The 22,248-nt window shown below is 28.1% G+C and overlaps 6 protein-coding genes across 9 annotated transcripts; 5 read left to right on the forward strand and 1 right to left on the reverse strand.

Annotated features, from left to right (window-relative positions):
* Nucleotides 1-725: 725 nt before the first annotated feature.
* Nucleotides 726-2,951, forward strand: LOC130662963 (speckle-type POZ protein B-like). The gene is made up of 2 exons (XM_057461959.1): nt 726-1,964; nt 2,036-2,951. Exons 1-2 carry the CDS (start codon nt 941-943, stop codon nt 2,053-2,055), a joined length of 1,044 nt encoding a protein of 347 aa, XP_057317942.1. The 5' UTR covers nt 726-940; the 3' UTR covers nt 2,056-2,951.
* A 261-nt stretch (nt 2,952-3,212) lies between these two features.
* Nucleotides 3,213-5,689, forward strand: LOC130663211 (speckle-type POZ protein B-like). The gene is made up of 2 exons (XM_057462331.1): nt 3,213-4,175; nt 5,633-5,689. The coding sequence occupies exons 1-2, from the start codon at nt 3,213-3,215 to the stop codon at nt 5,687-5,689; spliced, it is 1,020 nt and encodes a 339-aa protein (XP_057318314.1).
* On the forward strand, nt 5,607-7,420 carry LOC130663142 (speckle-type POZ protein B-like). Its single transcript, XM_057462242.1, has 2 exons — nt 5,607-6,936; nt 7,005-7,420. The coding sequence occupies exons 1-2, from the start codon at nt 5,916-5,918 to the stop codon at nt 7,022-7,024; spliced, it is 1,041 nt and encodes a 346-aa protein (XP_057318225.1). The 5' UTR covers nt 5,607-5,915; the 3' UTR covers nt 7,025-7,420.
* A 1,006-nt stretch (nt 7,421-8,426) lies between these two features.
* On the forward strand, nt 8,427-10,351 carry LOC130663673 (speckle-type POZ protein B-like). Of its 2 annotated transcripts, XR_008989231.1 has the most exons (3): nt 8,427-9,646; nt 9,715-9,872; nt 10,033-10,350. XR_008989231.1 is itself a non-coding variant. In XM_057463037.1 (2 exons), the coding sequence occupies exons 1-2, from the start codon at nt 8,626-8,628 to the stop codon at nt 9,732-9,734; spliced, it is 1,041 nt and encodes a 346-aa protein (XP_057319020.1). In that variant the 5' UTR covers nt 8,427-8,625; the 3' UTR covers nt 9,735-10,351. The 2 variants fall into 2 exon arrangements, 1 of the variants encoding a protein (XP_057319020.1); XM_057463037.1 differs by having other exon boundaries at nt 9,715-10,351.
* On the reverse strand, nt 10,307-20,040 carry LOC130663670 (ankyrin-3-like). 3 transcript variants are annotated; one of them, XM_057463035.1, is made up of 4 exons: nt 15,288-15,519; nt 14,104-14,148; nt 13,252-14,034; nt 10,307-13,119 (listed from the first exon to the last, which is right to left on the reverse strand). In XM_057463035.1, exons 3-4 carry the CDS (start codon nt 14,030-14,032, stop codon nt 10,493-10,495), a joined length of 3,408 nt encoding a protein of 1,135 aa, XP_057319018.1. In that variant the 5' UTR covers nt 14,033-14,034; nt 14,104-14,148; nt 15,288-15,519; the 3' UTR covers nt 10,307-10,492. The 3 variants fall into 3 exon arrangements, with proteins under 3 accessions (XP_057319018.1, XP_057319017.1, XP_057319016.1); XM_057463034.1 differs by lacking the exon at nt 15,288-15,519 and adding an exon at nt 19,922-20,040 and having other exon boundaries at nt 10,307-14,034; XM_057463033.1 differs by having other exon boundaries at nt 10,307-14,034.
* LOC130663672 (speckle-type POZ protein B-like) lies at nt 16,633-18,224 on the forward strand. The gene is made up of 2 exons (XM_057463036.1): nt 16,633-17,937; nt 18,008-18,224. The coding sequence occupies exons 1-2, from the start codon at nt 16,884-16,886 to the stop codon at nt 18,025-18,027; spliced, it is 1,074 nt and encodes a 357-aa protein (XP_057319019.1). The 5' UTR covers nt 16,633-16,883; the 3' UTR covers nt 18,028-18,224.
* Nucleotides 20,041-22,248: the final 2,208 nt, after the last annotated feature.

The raw sequence follows: 22,248 nt of genomic DNA on the forward strand, positions 1-22,248 counted from the left end.
GTGTGAGTGGAAATCTAATTAAGATGCCAAAAAAATAATAAGAAGTAAAAGTTGTTAGTTGAAAAATTAAAAATTATAATAGATTGCAATACTTTTGCTTAGCGTTTGATAAAAAGTTTATACATTAAAGTAAATTAACTAAAATTTAGTTGTATCTTAATAAGAGTTTAAATTCATTTTGAATTGAAACATTAAAATAAATTTTTGAACAGCTAATTGTTAAAAAATTTATCTTTAAACATAAACTTTTGATTATATCTATATCGTATAACAGCTTGTTTAAAGTCAAAGCAAATGCATAAAATCATAAATAATTTTTACCGAAAATTTTAACTGGATCAGAAATTTTCGTTCATTTAAAATTTATATGTGTATTAAAAATACATTATTTAGATGTAAAAATATATTGAAGTTGATTTTTTAGTAATAAAGAAATAAAAAATAATTAATTTACAATCAACGTAAAGTTAGTAAATGTTTACCATTGCCACTCTAAAACAAATGATCCATTTTTGTAAAACAAAAATTATCTTTAGAAGTAGTATGCTAGTAATAATTACAAAATAATTGTTTTTTTTTAATAAGCATTTTAAAAATGATTAGTATAATTGTTTATATGATTGAGTAATTAATCAAATTAATTTTTTGTAATTTGAAAATTGCGTAATATTTTATTACCATTGAAAGATGGCGCTAACGTTAATTTGTGGAAATGAAGTATATGTATAAAAATTATGAGGCTGAAGACGTTTAAGTCATAAAGTAAAAAGTCAAAAGTCGTTATATTTTTCCTCAGTAACTAGTAATACCGAGTGATTAATAATTTATCAGTATATATTATTATAATACTAAACTATTGATACATAAATATAATCAACTAATTCTATAATAAATTTGATTGAAAGAATTAAGTTTCACGTATTTGTTGTTGTTTAACAACATGGAAATTGTAGGTTATTCCCATTCCCGGAAGCATCAAGTAATTTATAAATGGAAAATTGATGAAATAATTCCATTTATTGAGTCTACTGTAAACAGTGATAAAGAGAGAGTAGATCTCGACTCACCTAACTTTACTACAAATGGGAAAAATCAAAATTCATGGTACTTAGAACTGCAACTATTGAGAGAAAAGGAATGGATATCACTATTTTTGTTTCGAAAAGATGCGAAAGATAAAGTAAGAATAAAGTTTAAACTATTTATTTTAGACAGCAACAATAGAAGAAAATTTCTTGTAACTGCCTGTGAAAATCGTGATTTTAAAAATGGATGGGGATTTTCTAAATTTCTTGAAATAAAAAAGTTATTGGATAACAAAGACGATTTTTTACCAAATAATACTTTAACCATGTGTATTAAACTAACTGTTTACGACGATTACAAATCATTTACTACTGAATTTCCGTTGCATACACCAGAGCGTCAAATCACTGATGACCTTAAAGAACTCTATGGTAGTAAAATGAACAGTGACGTTATTTTAGTTGTGGGTGATACAAAATTTAAAGCTCACAAGATCATCCTGTCGGCTCGCAGTCCTGTATTTCTTGCAATGTTCACTCATGAAATGAAAGAAAAGAAGGAAAATACTGTAACTATTCCTGACATAGATCCGGAAATATTTGAAAAAATTTTAGAATTCATATATACTGACAATATTGATGATTTAGATGCAAATGCTGAGTGCTTATTAGAATCGGCTAATAAATATCAATTGCTGAAGCTGAAAAGTTTATGCGAAAAATCGTTATCTAAGTCAGCTAGTATTGATAATGCAATTCAATTGATGATTTTAGCAGATCTGTATGATGCTAATCAATTATTTGAATATGTACTAGAATTCATAATAAAAAGTATCGAAGATGTTATTAAAACTCCAGAGTATAGAGAACTGGAAGAATCTTATCCATTACTATTCTCAAAATTAGTTAAAAAATTAGTGACTTCCATAAAGTTTGAGGGTATATTATTTTTTATTTATGGAATTTATTTATTTATTTGCCATTCAATTGACTCATTTTTTTTTTTTCAGATTCAACAGATGAAAAATAATTGGGATATTGTCCACAAAGTACTCAATTAATAAGAGAATGGCATTTAGTGGAATATTTACCTAAAATATTTGGATATTATGATTTGAAAACGACGAATACTTATTTTGCAAATCTGATAATTATTATTTTTAGAAAGTAAGATTTGAATACTCAAGATAGTTACTGTTTCTTATTATACTATTTTTAAATTAACGATAAAAATATAAATTACTGTACAAATATCTTTTCATATCTTTCAATACTGAGTAATGATTGATTTAAATCAATTAAGATTTTTATATTTTTATATTAGTATCCAATGTAAGCGTAAGAAATTCTTCAGTGATGATTATGGACTGGTAGAAATTTTTGTATAGCTAATTATTAAAAATATATCTTTAAACACATTCTTTTGTTTATATATATTTCGTAATAGTTTGTTTAAAGTCAAAGTTAATGCATAAAGTCATCAATAATTTTTACTAGTAACTTTAGCGGGGACAGATTGTTTCGTTTATTCTAAATTTATAAGTGTAGTAAAAATAAATTACTTACCTGTAATAAGTCTTTTCAAAATAATTATTCAATTTGTTTTTATCATTAAAAAATTATTAAAATTAATTTGTTGTAATTTCCTCAGAAAAACTCAGTTCTAAAATTCTAAAGACTTTTTCAAAGTTTTTCAGAAAAAAGTCCGAAAAATTTCCACCAGGGTAAGAAAAGGCTGAAAGATAAAACTTTAGACTCTTGGTGGTAAAAAAATAATTATCTTCAGAAGTAATATACTAGTGGAAATCATTAGATAATTATTTTCAGTACTAAGTCTTTTCAAAATTACTATTCGATCTGATTCGTTATCAATTAATTAATAAAATTAATTCATTATAATTCAAAAATCGCGCAAAATTTTATTACCATTAAAAGATGGTGCTAGTGTATTATTTAATGGAAAATATATATATATATATATATATATATTAGACTTAAATGTTACAAAAAAAACCAAAAGTCGTAACATATTTTCTCTCGTAAGTCAAAGTAACGTAGTGATCATTATTTTAACAGTACATATATTATTAAAATAATAAATTACTATTGAATAAATATATTCAGCTTATTATAAAATAAATTTAATCAAAAGAATCGGATTTCAAGTATTTATTGTTATTGAACAATATGGAAATTTTAGGTTATTCTCATTGCGAAAAGCATCAAGTAATGTATAAATGGAAAGTTAATGAAATAACATCATTAATCGAATGTTCTAAAAAAAATCACGAACTTGTAAAACTTAAGTCATTTCAATTTAGAGTAAATGCCAAGACTGAAAATTTATGGTATTTACTCCTACGAATTATGAATGACGGAAAATCAGGACAGAAGGAATGGATATCATTATACTTGGGTGGAAATATTGTGGAGAGTAAAATAAGAATAAAATATTCACTGTTTATTTTAGACAACAAAGATGAAAGGCAATTTATTCATACTTATTATAGCACTCGCAGTAAATCTAGTGATCGAGGATGTTCACAGTTTCTTGAAATAAAACAGCTGCTAGAAAACGAAAATGATTTTTTAACAAATGATACATTAACTATATGTGTTGAACTAACTGTTTATGACGATTATAAATCATTTCCTGCTGAATTTCAGTTGCAATCACCAAAGCGTCAGAGAACTGATGATCTTAGGGAACTATATGATAGCAAAACAAACAGTGATGTAATTTTAGCTGTCGGTGATAAAATATTTAAAGCTCACAAGCTCATACTGTCAGCTCGCAGTCCTGTATTTTTCGCAATGTTCACTCATGAAATGAAAGAAAAGAAGGAAAATACTGTAACTATTTCTGACATAGATCCGGAAATATTTGAAAAAATTTTAAAATTTATATATACTGATAATATTGATGATTTAGATGCAGATGCTGAGTGTTTATTGGAATTAGCTGATAAATATCAATTGCTGGAACTAAAAAGATTATGCGAAGAATCGTTATCTAAGTCAGTCAGTATTGATAATGCAATTCAATTGATGATTTTGGCAGATTTGCATAATGCTGATAAATTACTGGAGTTTATATTTGAATTTATAATAAGAAATTTCAAAGATGTTGTTAAAACCCCAGAGTATGAAGTATTGGATAAAACTAAACCATTGTTATTATTAAAATTATTAAAAAAATTTGCAGACATAAATGAAAATTAATGGTACATTACTTTTTTATCTGTTATTTGTATATTTATTTACGTTTCAAATCACTTTAGTTTCAACAAATGAAAAATATTTGGTATATCGGTAGCTGCTAACGGAAAGTAATCGGATAATACGAGGATAAAATTTGAGTGGAATGACTACTTTAAATATTTATTTTTAAAATGATTAATACTTGTTTCGTAAATCTAATAATTTTTAGTTTTAGAAAATATGATTTCAATGTATGCTGATACTTTTGCTGTATCTAAATATACTATTTTTAGATTAATGATTGGAATATGCATTGCAGTATAGACCATTCAATTTTTTTTCTATATTAAGTAAAAAGAAATTTATATCAATTAACATTTAATTTTTTTTATATTTTTAAACTACTGTTCTTTGTAAACTCAAGAAATTTCTCAGTGACGATCGTGGACTTGTAGAAATTTTTGTACTTTCATATCTTAATCATTAATGAATATTTTCTAACAAATAATCAGATTATTCGAAAACGTATTATATATTATTTATTTAATTACAATTACCCCAATATTTAATGCAAATTCAATACGTACCTATAAAATTATCATCAGTACCTTATAATTATTTACAGAAATAAACAGATAATAATAGTTTACAGTTTTTCGTGTAGTTTTCTAATAACAGTTGTCATAAAACATATCGTAAAATATAATAAGAGTTCGAATTCATTTTGAATTAAAATATTCAAAAAAAATAATCAATAGCTACTTATCAAACATTTATCTTTAAACATAAACTTTTGATTATATATATTGTGTAACAGTTTGTTTAAAATCAAAGTAAATGTATGAAATCATAAAAAATTTTTACTAATAACTTTAAGTAGGGTATAACGATTAATTTATTTGAAATTCATATGTGTCATAGAAATAATTTTTTTATCTGTAAAAATATATTGAATTTGAATTGACTTCTTAATAATGAAAATAAAAAAAAAAAATTAACTGACATTCAACGTCGAGTTAGTGAGTGTTCACCATGGCCACTTGCTAAAGATAATAATTTTATTATTTTGTGAAAGAATAATTATCCTTAGCAGTAATGGACTAGTGACAGTTATGTAAAAATTATTTTTTCTGTAATAAGTATTTTGAAAATTATTATTTAATTCGTTTTTATGATTGAATAATTAGTTAAATTTCTTTGTCGTAATTTAAAAATTACTTAACATTTTTTATGAGTGTGAATGGATAGACATCAGACAATGTATAAATTTCAAATAAATAAATCGATTTATTAAAAAAATGAAATTTTAAAAAAAGGGCGCGCTGATTTTTTAATTATCTGAATACGCATTTTTTTTCTGCTTACATTTTATTTATTTCAAAATTTTTTGAATTTTTAATTGTCAGTTACATTTACACTTAGACATTTTATTACCATTGAAAGATGGCGCTAATATTGATTAGTGAAAATGAAGTATATAAAAAAGATAAGACTTAGGACGCTTAGGTCATAGTCAAAAGTTGTTATATTTTTCATCTGAATAATCCGTAACATAGAGTAATATTTACTCAGTATATATTATACTATAATACTAAACTATTGATACATGAATATACTCAACTAATTTAAAAATAAATTTAATTGAAAAAATTGAAATTGAGTTTCAAGTATTTATTGTTATCAAACAAAATGGAAATTTTAGGTTATTCCAATTCCCAAAAGCATCGAATAGTTTATAAATGGAAAATTAATGAAATAATTCCATTTATTGAATCTACTAAAAAGGATGAAGAAATAGTAAAGCTCAGATCGTCTAACTTTACAACAAACGGCAAACCTGAAAATTCATGGTACTTAGAACTGCAACTATTAAGAGAAAAGGGATGGATATCACTATACTTGCATCAAAATAATAAGGAAAATAAAGTAAGATCAAAGTTTGAATTATTTATTTTAGACGGCAAAAATGAAAAGAAATTTCTCAAAACTGCCTATGAAAATAGCAACTTCAGTAAAGGACATGGATTTTCAAAATTTCTTGAAACCAAACGGTTATTGGAAAATCAAGATGATTTATCACCGAATGAAACTCTTACGATATGTGTTGAACTAACTATTTATGACAATTATGAATCACTTACTACTGAATATCCATTGCAAACACCACATCGTCAAATAACTGATGACCTTAAAGAACTCTATGATAGTAAAATGAACAGTGACGTTATTTTAGTTGTGGGTGATACAATATATACAGCTCACAAGCTCATACTGTCAGCTCGCAGTCCTGTATTTCTCGCAATGTTCACTCATGAAATGAAAGAAAAGAAGGAAAATACTGTAACTATTCCTGACATAGATCCGGAAATATTTGAAAAAATTTTAGAATTTATATATACTGACAGTATCAATGATTTGGATGCGGATGCTGAGTGTTTATTAGAATCGGCTAATAAATATCAATTGCTGAAGCTAAAAAGTTTATGCGAAGAATCGTTATCGAAATCATGCAGTATTGATAATGCAATTAAACTGATGATTTTAGCAGATCTGTATGATGCTAATCAATTATTCGAATATGTACTTGAATTCATAATAAAAAGTATCAAAGATGTTATTAAAACGCCAGAGTATGGAGTACTGGAAGAATCTTATCCATTACTATTTTCAAAATTAATTAAAAAATTAGTTACTTCAATAACGTTTAACGGTATATTATTTTTTATTTATGGAATTAATTTATTTATATCCCATTCGATTGACTCATTTTTTTTTCAGATTCAACAGATGAAAAATAATTGGGATATTGTCCACAAAGTACTCAATTAATAAGAGAACGGCATTTGAGTGGAATGTTTACCTAAAATATTTGGGTATTATGATTTGAAAACTACGAATAATTATTTTGCAAATCTAATAATAGTTATTATTAGAAAGTAAAGTGTAAATACATAAGATATTTACTGTTTCTTAATATACTATTTTTAGATTAACGATAAAAATATAAATTACAGTACAAATATATTTTAATTTTTTTCGATACTAAGTAATGATTGATTTATATCAAGTAAAATTTTTATATTTTTATATTAGTGTTTAATGTAAGCGCAAGAAATTCCTCAGTGATGATTGTGGACCGGTAGAAATTTTTATACTTTCTTATCTTTTTTCTTCAATAAATATTTTCTATCAGATAATCAAATTGTTTGAAAACGTATTACGTATTATTTATTTAATTACAATTACTCCAATATATAATTCAAATTAAATACGTTCATATAAAATAACTATTGGTGTCTTATAATTATTTACAGAAATAAACAGAAAATAATAGTTCACAGTCTTCGTATAGTTTTCTAATAATTGATGTCATTAAACATCGTGTGAGCGTGAAACAAATAAAGATACGAAAAAATAGAGTAAAAGCAATTATTCCATACAATAATTTTTTTGAATTCTTGAACAAGTCTGCTCTCAGAATCAATAGGTACTAGTGTCTCTACTTATGTTTCTCGCTGCAGATACTTGTGAGCAGATTTAAATTGCAAGCCTTACACAAGAAATTCGTACCAGATTATAATTCAATTCTGGAGGAAGACGATAGTCGAAAATAGTTGCACATGGCTTGCTCAAGATCTGCACAAGGCTCAAAATTGGCCTTGAGCAAGCCATGCGTAAGTATTTACTGTAAGTTACTAGTGCAAGAAATCCGCCAGATACTTTTTTATTGCACCGTGTTCAAGATATTTTTGATATTCTTGCGTACGATAACATGAGCAAGACATACCCAAATATTGACATAGATTTCATGATGCATGTTCATGCGAAAGATACTTACTCCAGAATCTTGTTCAAACACGTGCTACTAGGTATATAATTGAAATTATATTAGACTGCATTATTTTTGTTTAGCGTTTAATTAGTAGCTGATTATTTAAAAATATACATAATTTACTATAATTCCCAATAACAAAATTTGGTCACCAGAAAGTTGATATCTGTGAATTGCGATCAACTTGTCGACAACTTGACTAATTTATAATATTTGTTATTTACCGATATATTTTCAAAAATAAACTATTTAAAAATAAGAATGTCCATTTATTTAAAATTATTAACATTGGGCGGTCTTAATTGTTAGTGTGCGCTTTTTCTGTGAGGTCGCGTTACTTTCTGTTGAAGACTTCTGACTTCTGGCAACCCTGACAAGAGTTGGGACGCTTCATTCATAAAGTCTAAAGTCGTCATATTTTTCATCTCAGTAATCAGTAACACAGTCATCAATATTTTGTCAGTATATATTATTATAATTATAAACTATTGATAAATATATACTCAACTAATTCTACAGTAAACTTAATTACAAGAATTGAGTTTCAAATCTTAGTTGTCGAGCAGTATGGAAATTTCAGGTTATTCTCGTTCCCAAGAGCACAAAGTAATTTATAAATGGGAAATTTATAAAATAATACCATTTATTGAGTCTACTAAAGACGATGAAGAGACAGTGAAGCTCAAATCATCTCATTTTACCACAAATGAAAAAAATGAAAACTCATGGTACTTAGAACTGCAACTACTGAGAGAAGAGGGATGGATATCACTATTCTTGTATCAAAACAATGGGAAAGATAAAGTAAGAATAAAGCGTTCACTATTTATCTTAGACAATAAAAATGAACGAAAATTTATTAAAACTTCCTACCACCATCGCGACTTCAATGAGGGACGGGGATATCTAAAATTTCTTGAAATACAACAGTTACTAGACAACAGAGATGATTTTTTACCGAATGAAACTCTTACCATATGTGTTGAACTGACTGTTTACGACGATTACAAGTCATTTACTGCTAAATTGCCGTTGCAAATCCCACAGCGTCAAATGACTGATGATTTTAAAGAACTCTATGACAGCAATACAAACTGTGACGTTATTTTAGTTGTGGGTAACGAAAAATTTAAAGCTCACAAGATCATTCTGTCGGCTCGCAGTCCTGTATTTCTTGCAATGTTCACGAATGAGATGAAGGAAAATAGAGACAATGAAATTGCTATACCTGATATGGATCCAAAAATATTTGAAAAAATGTTAGAATTTATATATACTGACAATGTTAATGATTTGGATTCGAATAGTGTGCATTTATTAGAAGCTGCAGATAAATATCAATTGTTAAAACTAAAAAGTTTATGCGAAGAATCATTATCTAAGTCGGCCAGTATTGATAATGCAATTAAACTTATGATTTTAGCAGATCTGCATAATGCTAATCAATTATTCGAAAATGTGCTTGAATCGATAATTAGAAATATCGAAGATGTTATCAAAACTCCAGCATATAAAGTATTAGAAGATTTGTACCCATTACTATTTTCAAAATTTATTAAAAAATTAGTAACTTCAGTAAATTTTAACGGTATATTATTTTTTATTTGTGTAATTTATTTATTTATTTGCAATTCGACGATTAATTATTTTTTTCAGCTTCAACAGATGATAAATAATTGGGATTTTGTACATAAAGTACGCAATTAATAAGAGAACGGCATTTCAGTGGAATGAATACCTAAAATATTTAGGTATTATGATTTGAAAACGACGAATACTTATTTTGCAAATTTAATAATAACTTTTTCTAGAAAGTAAGATTTAAATACATCAGATATTTACTGTTTCTTAATATACTATTTTTATATTTACGATACAAATATAAATTGCAATACAAATATCTTTTAATTTTTGCGATACTAAATAATGATTAGTATATAATAATTAAGATTATTTTATTTTTATATTTTTAAGTTACTGTCAAATGATAGAGTAAGTAATTCCTCAGTGACGATTATGGTCTGGAAGAAACTTGTACTTTCCTTCAATTTTTCTTTTTTTTTTTAATGTATAATATAATAGATTTGAACTATTGTCAATTTTAATGTCATATTTAAAAATACTAAGAGTTCCAACGAGACTATGGAGGGTAGAGGTACCTCTACCCGCCATAAACGAGACTTAATTTCGAAACTCACTTCTCAGTAATAATTGTTTAATTTTTTTCTTATGTATCACTAAAATAGTGTAATTAATACAACAAATATAAACTTGGTATCAAATTGATTTATTTATTGAATATTTTAGAAAAAAACACATTGTTTTACATGAAGGAATATTTATTATTCTAAATTTAAGTTTTATTGGAGAATTCAAGTTTTATTTTTTATTGGAGAATTATAAATTAAAGACAGAAACAAAAAAAAATTACTCTTTAGCACAGAGATAACATTTTGAGATCTCTGTAGTTTAAATAAGGATTAATTGCTCTTATAATATCGAACGGCAGTTGAGCGGAAAGTAATGTAGCAAATACATTAGTGCTTATGCTTAACAATTTATTTCTTTGTGAGCCTTTAAATAAACGATAGTAAATTATCCGACCATACAAAGGGAATTGTAACTGCAACTCTTTTTCATTTAAAGATCCATCGTTAAAATTACTTAATTTAACCGCGATTTCATGGTAATTAATACGCAAAACATCGTAGTAACTCATGATAGTCTGATCAATTTTCATATTTTTCATCAGTTCTATTTCTTTTAAACAATCAATAAAAAAATCGTCCAATCTTTTTTCGATGATTGCCATTAAATTTTGATTAGTTAAAGACCAACCAGCGGCCTTTAATTTTACCATGTGCTCTCTAATAATTTTTTTGTTTCTCTCAAAATTTGTTGTATTTACAGCCGTCTGATTGGATTTATTTACAAGATTAACATCAGCATTTAATAAAAGATTCAATATCAATGGATTTTCCTCTTCGAATTTACCAGCCTCATGAAGCGCAGACCCGCCCGGGGGGACATCATTAATATTGACAAAATCTTCTCTCATAAGTATGAATTCAGTTTTTTCAAATGATCTCTGTCTAATAGCAGAAAATAAGAGTGTTTCATTATCGAGATCTCTGCAATTAACGTCAACATTTTTAGATAATATTAGCTTGAGCATTTCGACATTCCCTACGTGTAAAACATGAAAAATAAATTTCAGGTTTTCTTTAGTTATAAAATTAATATTAGCTCGATGATTAATTAAAAGCTTCATCCAAGCTACATCGTGATTTCGCGCTACGATTTCTAATGGCGTTCGATTATCGTGACACGGAGCATTTATATCTGTACCCTCAACATGTAATATTAATTCAGCTAATTTCAAATCATGACTCTTAATAGCCATTCCAAGAGCTGTCGCGCCATTTTCATTCACTTTATTAACTTTAGCTTTATGTTTAAGTAATAGTTCAACTATTTCTCTGTCGCGAAATCTAATTGCTAAGTGCAATGGAGTAGTACTCCGCGAACCAGCGTCAATATCTTCAACTCCATGATCAACTAAATACTTAGCAATTTTGTAATTCCTATTAAGGATCGCCAAATATAACGGAGTCTCATTATCAGAACGAAGATCAACACTCGCTCCAAAGTTTACTAGTAACTCAACTAAATCGAAATCAGCCTGCCTACAAGCTATGCCGAGAGCTGTCCTGTATACCCTTTCATCATCAATGACAGCTCCATTTTTAATCAAAAGCTCAATTATATCTTTTCTTTTATTGTTACAAGCACTAGTCAGTGGCGTTGTACTAGAGCGAACACTATTAATATCAGCTCCTTGTTCGATTAAATATTGAGTAGTACTATAGTTGTTACGCTCAACGGCCCAGTGTAATGGTGAATAATTTTTGTCATTACTTGAATTCACCTGAGCTCCGGCATTGATTAGAATTTTCATCAGCTCCAAATTATTTTTTCTAACAGCTGCAGTAAGAGCTGTTTCGCTCGAATCATGAATTGCATTTACTTCAGCACCATTTTTAAGCAAAAGCTCAACCATCTTTATATTATCACTTTCTACTACGTGATAAAGTAAAGTTGTGCCTTGATAAATAATATTAACATGAGCATTGCGGTCAATTAAATACTGAATAATTTCATAGTATTCGTTACTAATGGCCCAGCACAACGGCATCGCTTTGTTAGAAATTTTATTAATGTCAGCGCCTGCGTTAACAAGAATCTTGACTAATTTGAAATTGCCGCACTCGCAAGCGATACCAAGTGGAGTTTTAACAAATTTTTCATCATCAACTTTTGCCTGTTTTTTAAGAAGCAATCTTGCGATTTTTTTATGCTCATTCATAATTGAAATTTGTAACGGTGAGCATCCGTAGTACTGTGAAGTTTCAGATCCATTAATTGCATTAACATCTACACCGCGTTCAATTAAATCATTAGCTATACGATAATTGTTTGCACCGACAGCTCTATGTAACAGTGTCATATTCGAAGGTTCATTAATATCTGCACCAGCTTTTAATAACAACTCGTACAACTCATAATTATTCTGATCCACAGCTATTCCGATAGTTGATCCTAACTTTTCAGTGCTAATATTAACATCCGCTTTATGTTTCAGTAATAAATTTATGATTTCTAAATTTTCTGTGCTTACTGCAAGATGCAGCGGCGTGCAATCTGAATATTTAGACACTGGACATTTACATATTGCATTAACATCAACTTTACGTTCGAGCAAAAATTTCGTAACGTAGCTATTATTTACAGCAACAGCTTGATGTAAAGGTAAAACTTTATTTGGACAACCATTTATTTCGGCTCGAGCATCTAAGAGTAAGTGAAACAGTTCAGAATTCCCTTGTTGAATGGCAAAGGTAAGCGGTGATTCGCCGTTTTTTCCACAAATGTTAACATCAGCACCTTTGCTAATTAGGAATTTAGCAACTTTGACACTTTCTCGCTGAATAGCAACATGTAATGGAGTATACTGATGAAAGTCCGACCACTTGTGGGAACAATTAAAATGTATATCATCTCCTACGGAAAATAAATACTTTGCGATTTCCAGTGAATTATGATAAGCTGCCCAGTGTGATCGATTTATGTTTCGGTAAGACAAATCTACAGTAGCCCCGGAGTCAACTAATAATTTGAATATCCGATAATTACCTTTTCTGATCGCCAAGTCTAGAGGTTTTTTACCACAGTCTGTCTTAGCGTGAACGCTGGCTTGTTTATTTATTAGTAATTGAGCCACTTCAAAACTTCCATAAACAATGGCGACGTGTAATGGCGCGTAAAGATAAAATGATGACGAATCACTTTTTTTGCAAATATTAATTTTAGCTCCTTGGTCAATTAAATATTCAGCTATTTCGACAGCATTATTTTTGGCTGTATAGTGCAGTGGAGTATCTTCACGAATGATTTTTTTGATGTACGCTCCAGAGTTTATTAATAGTTGAAATATCTCAAAGTTACCAGACTTGATAGCCGCAGTAAGAGGTGTCGGATGATCTTTAGCTCTTTTGTTTACCTTACTTTTATTTTTTTTAGGTTTCAGAAGTATTTCGACCATTGCTTTGTTACCTTGTTCCACAGCAAGATGCAAAGCTGTTTTATTTTCATAAATAATGCCAATGTCGGCCTTATGGTCAACTAACTTCTTAATTATCTCCAAATTTTTTGTTTGGACGGCTAAATGGAGAGCTGGTGGAGAAGATTTTTGAGTAATGTTAACGTCGACTTTTTTATTCAATAAATAGTCAATTGCTTTGATGTCTTCGTTTTTAATCGCAACAGGAAGAGTTAATTCTGGTTCAATATCAATATCCATTTCTTCTTCTGGTATTTTATTACGGAGTTTGGAATATTTAGTTTTCTTACTTGGCGGTTCTTCCGTTGCCGCCATTCCAGGCGGCAACTTTTTATTGGCCCTTCTAGTTCTCATTTCTAGTGTAAAAATAAAAATTGTCAATAATTTTCTTTTTTTAATGAGTTTAGTAAAATATATTTTCTTACCAATTGTAATTTAATTTAATGATGCAGCAAAATTTTGTCGTTGACCTGAAAAATTATTAAGAATTATAAAAAATATTAAAAAATTATAAATTCGTTGAAGTTGATGATAAAATAAACGATATTTATCGAAATTTTTTGAAAACTATAAAAAATGAAGCTTTAGCTATTAGCCCCGGCTAAAAAAAATAACTTGATTTCGACTTTTTTGACTTGTAATTGACTCAGTTAACTTGATTTTAGCTTTACTTACTTTTAACTTCAATACGACTTTTTTAACTTAAAAATTTGAGTCAACTAAGTCAAAACCAAGATAACGTGACTTTAATTAGACTTAGTTATTGGCGTATATCGGTACTAAGTAAGACAACTTAGTCAAAACCAAATATTTTTGTATATCTTAAAATATGTTTCTCGTTCAAAAAAAAAAGAACTTGAGCTTGACTTGTTTTTGTCTTGCTAGACTTAATTTAATTTTAATTTTTAAAATTACGCCAAAATCAAGTTATTTTTTTGACCCAAAATCATAAAAAAAAAACATTTTTTGATAACAAAACTCAGCGAATATAAAAAAAAAGTATTTAAATGGTTTGTTCATCTGTTTTGATTAATTGCATGAATGGCTTTGAACTTGATAAAAATTTGTAACTTCGAATACACAGAAGAAAAGGATTTCTCGAAGTAAAAAGTTTTTACTTATCCGAAAAATTTTTCCTATTATAAATTGAAAAGAAAAATTTTCTTAGGACGAGAAAAAAATTCTTGCGCCAAGAAATTTTTTTTAGTCCTGAGCAAACTTTTGTCTTTAATTCCCCTAAAAAAATATTTTTTACGCTGAGAAATCTTTTTTTTTTTTTAGAAAATAAAAACATGATAGTAGATTTTTTATTTTTAAATTAATAAATTAAATATTTTAGACAATTTTGCAAATAATATTAAATTCGAAAATTCAAAGATTTAAAAATTGTTGACTGTTTGCTATTTTCAATATCTTAAAATAAAGTTGTTTTGTAGCAGAGAATTCTATCAACAAAAAATCAATTTAAGATCTTATAGGAATCCATATCGGAATTTGTAAATTTATAAAAAAATTAATTAATTGGTTAACATATTTTTTCATTCATAGAAATCTTTATAAACATTAATTTAATTAGTTTTTAATGTACGTAAATTTAACACAAAGTTACCTCTCCTTTTTTTATAAACGTCCGATGGCTAATTGGCAGGTTATAATTTGGTTTAATTAATTAAAATTTTTAGTCAGCGATTTAAATTACCATTCATTACGATCGGCCCTGACACCAATTAGTGCAATTGAAATATATATATATATATATATATATATATAAAGGTTTGGCTTAGGACGCTTAGTTTTTAAAGTATCAAAAGTCGTTATAATTTTAACACGAAGAATATTTAGATAACTATTATCATATGTCATATCTAGTGACGTGAAGCTGACCGTCACGTCATGGTCACAAGACCGTCAGCGGACCGTTCAAGAAATGACAGACCGTCACAATTGTGGCGACATCTTACAAACGCCTTTATAAATTTTATACAAATTGAAATTTTGAAACCGCCATTTTCTTAAAAATACCACGAGATAAGAATACGAAGGGAAAAATGAATTTTTCAATCATTACAAAAAAAGAATGCGTCCAATCATCCAGCTGGTTATGACTGACAAATTTGTTGATTAAACGTTAATTTGTAACCGAAAATTTAATGATGGTCACAAACCATCTAGCTAGATGCGACTGGCCAAATTTGTGACAAAAAATTTTCGGACGGTCCAAAATGACGGACTCAGATCGAAAAATTTGTGACGGTCATTTCACATTAGAACAGGCTTGTCATTCAGGTCCGTCGGTCACAAGACCGTCAGCGGACCGCCTTGTGACTAAAACCCAAAATGTCGGTAATTACGCATCACTACTTATATCAATTCTTCGTGACATCGATAAACAGTTTTAAGGCTCGGCCGTACCTAACGAAATTTCGAATTTAAGAATTCTAATTACTTTTTGAATATTTATGGGACTCGAGTGACGAAAATCTTCCGAAGAAGTTGGTCATCTGCTTTTAGTCGGAAGCTAAGAAAATTGCTGTTATAATAATTATTCAATAAATAATTAGGATTCTTAACTTCGAAATTTCGTTAGGTGCGACCCAACCTTAAGGATGGGCAGTACTAAACAAATTTTTGAATTTTACTTTTCTTTTAATTTATTAATCAATTGTTATTACAGAAATTTTTATAGCTTCCGAAAAAATGTATAAGACGAACTTTTTCGGAAAATTTTCATCATTCGAGTGACGTAATTATTCAAAACCTAATTAGAAAAGTAAAATTCGAAAATTCGTTTAGTACTGCCGACCCTTGATCAGAAATAATACAATAAAACAATTTAGAACGTTCAAGTTGCGATGCTGCTAGTGGCAGAAATAATAACTATTATCTCTACATTTTTTAACCCGTCATATCAGCACTTCCGTTATGATCATTTCGCTCACAAGTCACTATTCGGATTATAGGATTTTGCTGTAGTGGAAGCGAGATACTAAAAAACACGGAGTATTGGAGGGTTAACGTTTAGTCTCTTGGTACTGTTATTTATTCTTCACGATTTTTTTTTCTCACAGTAATCAGTAATCAGTAGCATAGTGTTTTTCTATATTATTATAGTACTAAACTATTGATGAATAAATGAACTTAAATAGTTCTAAAATAAATTTAATTAAAAGAATTGAGTTTCAAGTATTCGTTGTCGTTAAACAATATGGAAATTTCATGTTATTCCCGTTCCCAAAAGCATCGAGTAATTTATAAATGGGAAATTGATGAAATAATACCATTTATCGAGTTTACTGAAGACGATGAAGAGACGACAATGCTTATCTCATCTAACTTTACCACAAATGGCAGGACAAAAAATTCATGGAATTTGCAACTATCAAGAAACGAAAATATTAAAGGGGAAGGAAAGAATCAGATAAATCATAAGGAGTGGATGTCACTATATTTGCATCTAAATAATGGGAAAGGAAAAGTAAGAGCAAGCAGTTCTATATTTCTTTCAGACAAGAAAAACGAAAGGAAATTTATTACTACTTTCTATAAAACATACGAATCCACTGGCGGTTGGGGAATTGAAAAATTTCTTTACATAAAACAGTTACTGGCAAACAAAGATGATTTTTTACCAAATAATACCTTAACTGTAGGTATTGAACTAACGGTTTACGAAGATTATCAAACATTTCCTACTAAACTCCTGTTGGAATCACCACAGCGTAAAGTAACTGATGACCTTAAAGAACTCTATGACAGTAAGGTAAACAGTGACGTTATTTTCATTGTGGGTGATGAAAAATTTAAAGCTCACAAGATCATACTGTCAGCTCGCAGTCCTGTTTTCTTTGCGATGTTCACCCATGATATGAAGGAAAAGAGAGACAACGAAGTTGCAATACCTGATATAAAACCTGAAATTTTCAATAAAATGTTGAAGTTTATATATACCGACGAAATAGATAATTTGAATGCGGATGCTGCGTATTTATTAGAAGCTGCAGATAAATATCAATTGCTAAATCTGAAAAGTTTATGCGAAGAATCGTTATCTAAGTCGGCCAGTATTGATAATGCAATTAAACTGATGATTTTAGCAGATCTGCATAATGCTAATCAATTACTGGAGTTTATTTTTGAATTTATGATAAAAAATATCGAAGATGTCATTGAAACTCCAGAGTATAAAGTATTGGAAGAAACTAAACCACTCCTATTTTCGAAATTAATAAAAATATTATTCACTTCAATAAAGATTAACGGTATATTATTTTTTTTATGTAACTTATTTTTTATTTGCAATTCCATTGATTCATTTTTTTTTTTTTTTAGCTCCAACAGATAAAAAATAATTGGGATATTGTACACAAAGTACTCAGTCAATTAGAGAACTGCATAAGTCGAATATTTACTTAAAATATTTGGATTGTTTGATTTAAAAACGGTTCATACTTATTTTGTCAATAATAATAATGTTATGTTTATAAATTAAGATTTAAATACATTAGATAGTTGCTGTATCTAAGTATACTATAGTTAAATTACAAATTAAAATACACATTACAATATAAATATTTTTTAATTTATTTCAATACTAAGTAAAAATTAATTAATATTATTTTATTTTTTCTTTTAACTTCCCGCTGTAAAAATTAAAAATTTTAAACAAAAGGGAAGTTATTACCCAAGTAGCTCAGGTACATTTTTAATATGTCTTTTAAAAGGATAAGACAAATTTTTTATTGTCCCAAAGTCACCTTTTTTGGTATAAATACGTCATGCAAATGTTGGTTCCGAAGACAGAGAAAAGTGGTGTTTTTTTTCCTGTCTTATTTCAATTAAAAAGTCATTTAGATGACTTATTTTACCACTATTTGTAATTTACTTTTTGTCGTCACTTGTCTTTCAATTAGGTATTTTTTCGGTGATATAAATTTCTGATCGTTTTGTCAACATATTGCTGCCTTATCGATATGTCAAAAAGTAGCCTAAAAACTGATATCTTATAGATGTCTCAAAGGCAAGTGTGTTACTGGGGTAGTTTCGATCTGGTATTCAAAAATCGAATTTTCAACACATCTTGACGTTTTGAGGTCTTAGAAAAGTATTCTGACCATTTCCAGAGAGACGTCCGTCCATCCGGTCGCGTGTTTGTGTGTAAACTGTTTCTGTCCGACAATCCCTGGTTAAAAAAGAGAATTAAAAAGGATTAAGCCATGTAACGTGGCTATTTAAGAGAGGATTGGCAGTATTAAAAAGGATCAAAAATATTGAAAAATTAATTCTTTTCAATCCTTTTCAATTCTCCTTTTTAACCAGGGATATCTTTGGAACGAATCGAGAGGTTCACCACGACTTAGAACTGATTAGATTTCTAAGTCGATCGGTCGAGTAGTTTTCAAATTATACAAATAATAAAAATTAACGAAATTGTTTTTTTTTTTTTGCGTAACTCGTAAATCACTTGACGGATTAAGTTCCACCCTGTTTAGAAAATCTCATAGAATCCAATAGATTCTCATAAATTCCCATATAGATTTTATGAGAATTAATGAGTTCTATGAGAAGTGCTATAGTTGAGTATAGGGCCTTATACATACAGCTATAAGAATCTGTCGGATTTTTTAAGCAGGGCGAGTTTGATCAAATCTAAATCTTAAAAATCTCTTTCGATTGCCGCAGAGCACGTTTTTTCGATTTTCATAGCGGGAATTTAAAAAATATTCGTCATATCTTCTGATGTTGTTTATATTTTTGATAACAAAACTCAGTGAATTTAAAAAAAATTTATTCGAACGGCTTATTCATCTGTTTTGATAAATTAAATGGCTTTCAAATTAATAAAAATTCTCATGAGAAAAAAAAATTACAATGCAATCAGCAGATGGCTTTGTTATTTTCAATATTCAGTAAAGATAAATAAACAACAAGTAATAGTTTAAATTTTTTAGTATATTTTTCTAGTAATTGTCATTAAACATATGATAAAAGCTATATTTAATTGAAAGCGAAAATTCACCAATAAACCAAGTCCTGATTCAACGTAATGATTTATCCTATCAATCGAAAAATTGCGCGTATTTGAATTTGATGAAGATGACGCGATAGGCTTATACTAACAAATATATGTATATACATATATATATTTGTATACATCACGATATCGCATTCACACGATGTTCTAAGGATTACGGTTAAACAATAATATTGTTTATACTTATTCAAAGTATTTTTTACTTTACTTACACTTTAGTTTAAATTTGAATGAATTCAACAAAAAAATTATAATTTGTCTGGAAATAAATTCGGCAAAAATTGATATACATCATTTATTTATCACGTAAGCTATTCAGGTTCTAATAATATATACAATATCGGTCATTAATTCTTGCGCGGTAGCATAACATCGGGAAAAAAAAAACTTCTCTAAAGGAAAATATGTATCACTTTTTTATACAAATATTATCTATAAAAAAAAAAAATTGTAAAAAAAAAATACAATATTTAAAAATATATCTATATTAATTAAATGTAAAATTATAAATATGAATTGTAAAATAAGTGAATAAAAAAAAGTCCCTATAAAAAAAATCTCTAGATTTATAAATCACTAAAAAAAAATTACAATAAAAAAAAAAATTCCTACAAAGAAACATTTGCATATCTAAACATCTACTTAAAAAAAATATATAAAAATGAAAATCTCTACAAATAAAATATCTATAAAAAATCGGCTGTTTTGGAAAATCTCTATAAATCATCACATGTACAAATAAATATCTGAATAAAGTATAACCTCGAGAACTGGAAGCATTGCCACCACGTGCTCATAATCATGAATAAGTTCGTGTTGTAATATATAAGTATAAATAATAATAATAACAAAAATTATGGTTATTATTATGTTATTAAGAAAAATATAATAAATAATTTTAAACTTATAATAAGTGACTTCGAAAAACGTGAAAGATTCAAATCTGATAACTCCAAAGCACTGAGCCTGTAATAATTCATATAATTTTAATTTTTTTAATTTTATTAGTTAAACTTTATTTGAGAATATCATAAAATTATTATTATTTATTTTATAATTGTTAATTTTGTTTGACTTTCAAGCCGTATGCCAGGATTCGATGAACGTCCAAAAATCACTTTTCTTTTTTAACTTCCCGCTAAGAGAATCGACGATTTTCGAAAGTCGAGTTTTCATCAGATGTCGACGTTTTGAGGTCCTAGGAAGCTATTCTAACTATTTTCAGAATGATGTCCGAGTGTATATATATATATATATATATACTAATACAAAAAATTAAAGGAGCAGAAAAATTTTATAAATTTTTTAGTGATTTTTGGAAGGCTGTAACTTGGTGAAAAAAAATCGTATCGAAAATTTAAAAAAAGGATTTTATAGCTTGAAACCTCTAGTTTAGGTGTATTTTTTCAAAATTTTTTAAAAGCTCCGATTATTGCGCAAACATGAGAAATACCGCGAGCCAAAAAATTTCTAAATTTTTTTTTTTTTTCGAAGAGCCCACGGACCGCGGAAAAATTCTTTCAACTAAACGAATGCATACATCGTTTAGCAAATTTATTCAGCTTCAATTTGGTTTTTTTTTTAACCTCGTAGGACGATTTGTCGCAGAGATATCAGCCTTCAAATAGAAAGCGATCCTTTTGGCTTTGATCTTCGATATTTCAGGTACCAATGATCGCACAGAAAGTTGAAGGGCGGCGTTAAAAACTTGAATAAATTCCCTACAAGATCCTGTCATCATTTTTTAAAAAAAAAATTTTTTTTTATTTTTAACATCCATTAGAAGAAAGTACAAAAAAATGACTTTTTTTGGTTTTTTAGTAAATCAACCGCTACTCTGCATATATCGATAAAAAAAATAATGTTGCCAGGGACTTTTTTAGCTTAATGTACCCCCAAGACCCCTGTAAATTTTTGAATTGATCTATCGTACCGTTTTTTGGGAATCATCGATCAACGTTTAGCTAAACAATTAAAGGAGCAAGTTTTGTTCCTTTAATTGTGTAATCATAATCAATTGAAGGCTGATATCTCTGCGACAAATCGACCTACGAGGTTAAAAAAAAAACCAAATTGAAGCTGAATAAATTTGCTAAACGATGTATGCATTCGTTTAGTTGAAAGAATTTTTCCGCGGTCCGTGGGCTCTTCGAAAAAAAAAAAAAATTTAGAAATTTTTTGGCTCGCGGTATTTCTCATGTTTGCGCAATAATCGGAGCTTTTAAAAAATTTTGAAAAAATACACCTAAACTAGAGATTTCAAGCTATAAAATGCTTTTTTTAAATTTTCGATACGATTTTTTTTCACCAAGTTACAGCCTTCCAAAAATCACTAAAAAATTTATAAAATTTTTCTGCTCCTTTAATTTTTTGCATTAGTATATATATATATATATATATATACACTCGGACATCATTCTGAAAATAGTTAGAATAGCTTCCTAGGACCTCAAAACGTCAACATCTGATGAAAACTCGACTTTCGAAAATCGGGGTGAAAACAATAACTTCCCAATTTTTCGAAAATCGTCGATTCTCT

The sequence above is a fragment of the Microplitis mediator genome, chromosome 2 (assembly GCF_029852145.1).
Source record: "Microplitis mediator isolate UGA2020A chromosome 2, iyMicMedi2.1, whole genome shotgun sequence".
NCBI lineage: Eukaryota > Metazoa > Arthropoda > Insecta > Hymenoptera > Braconidae > Microplitis > Microplitis mediator.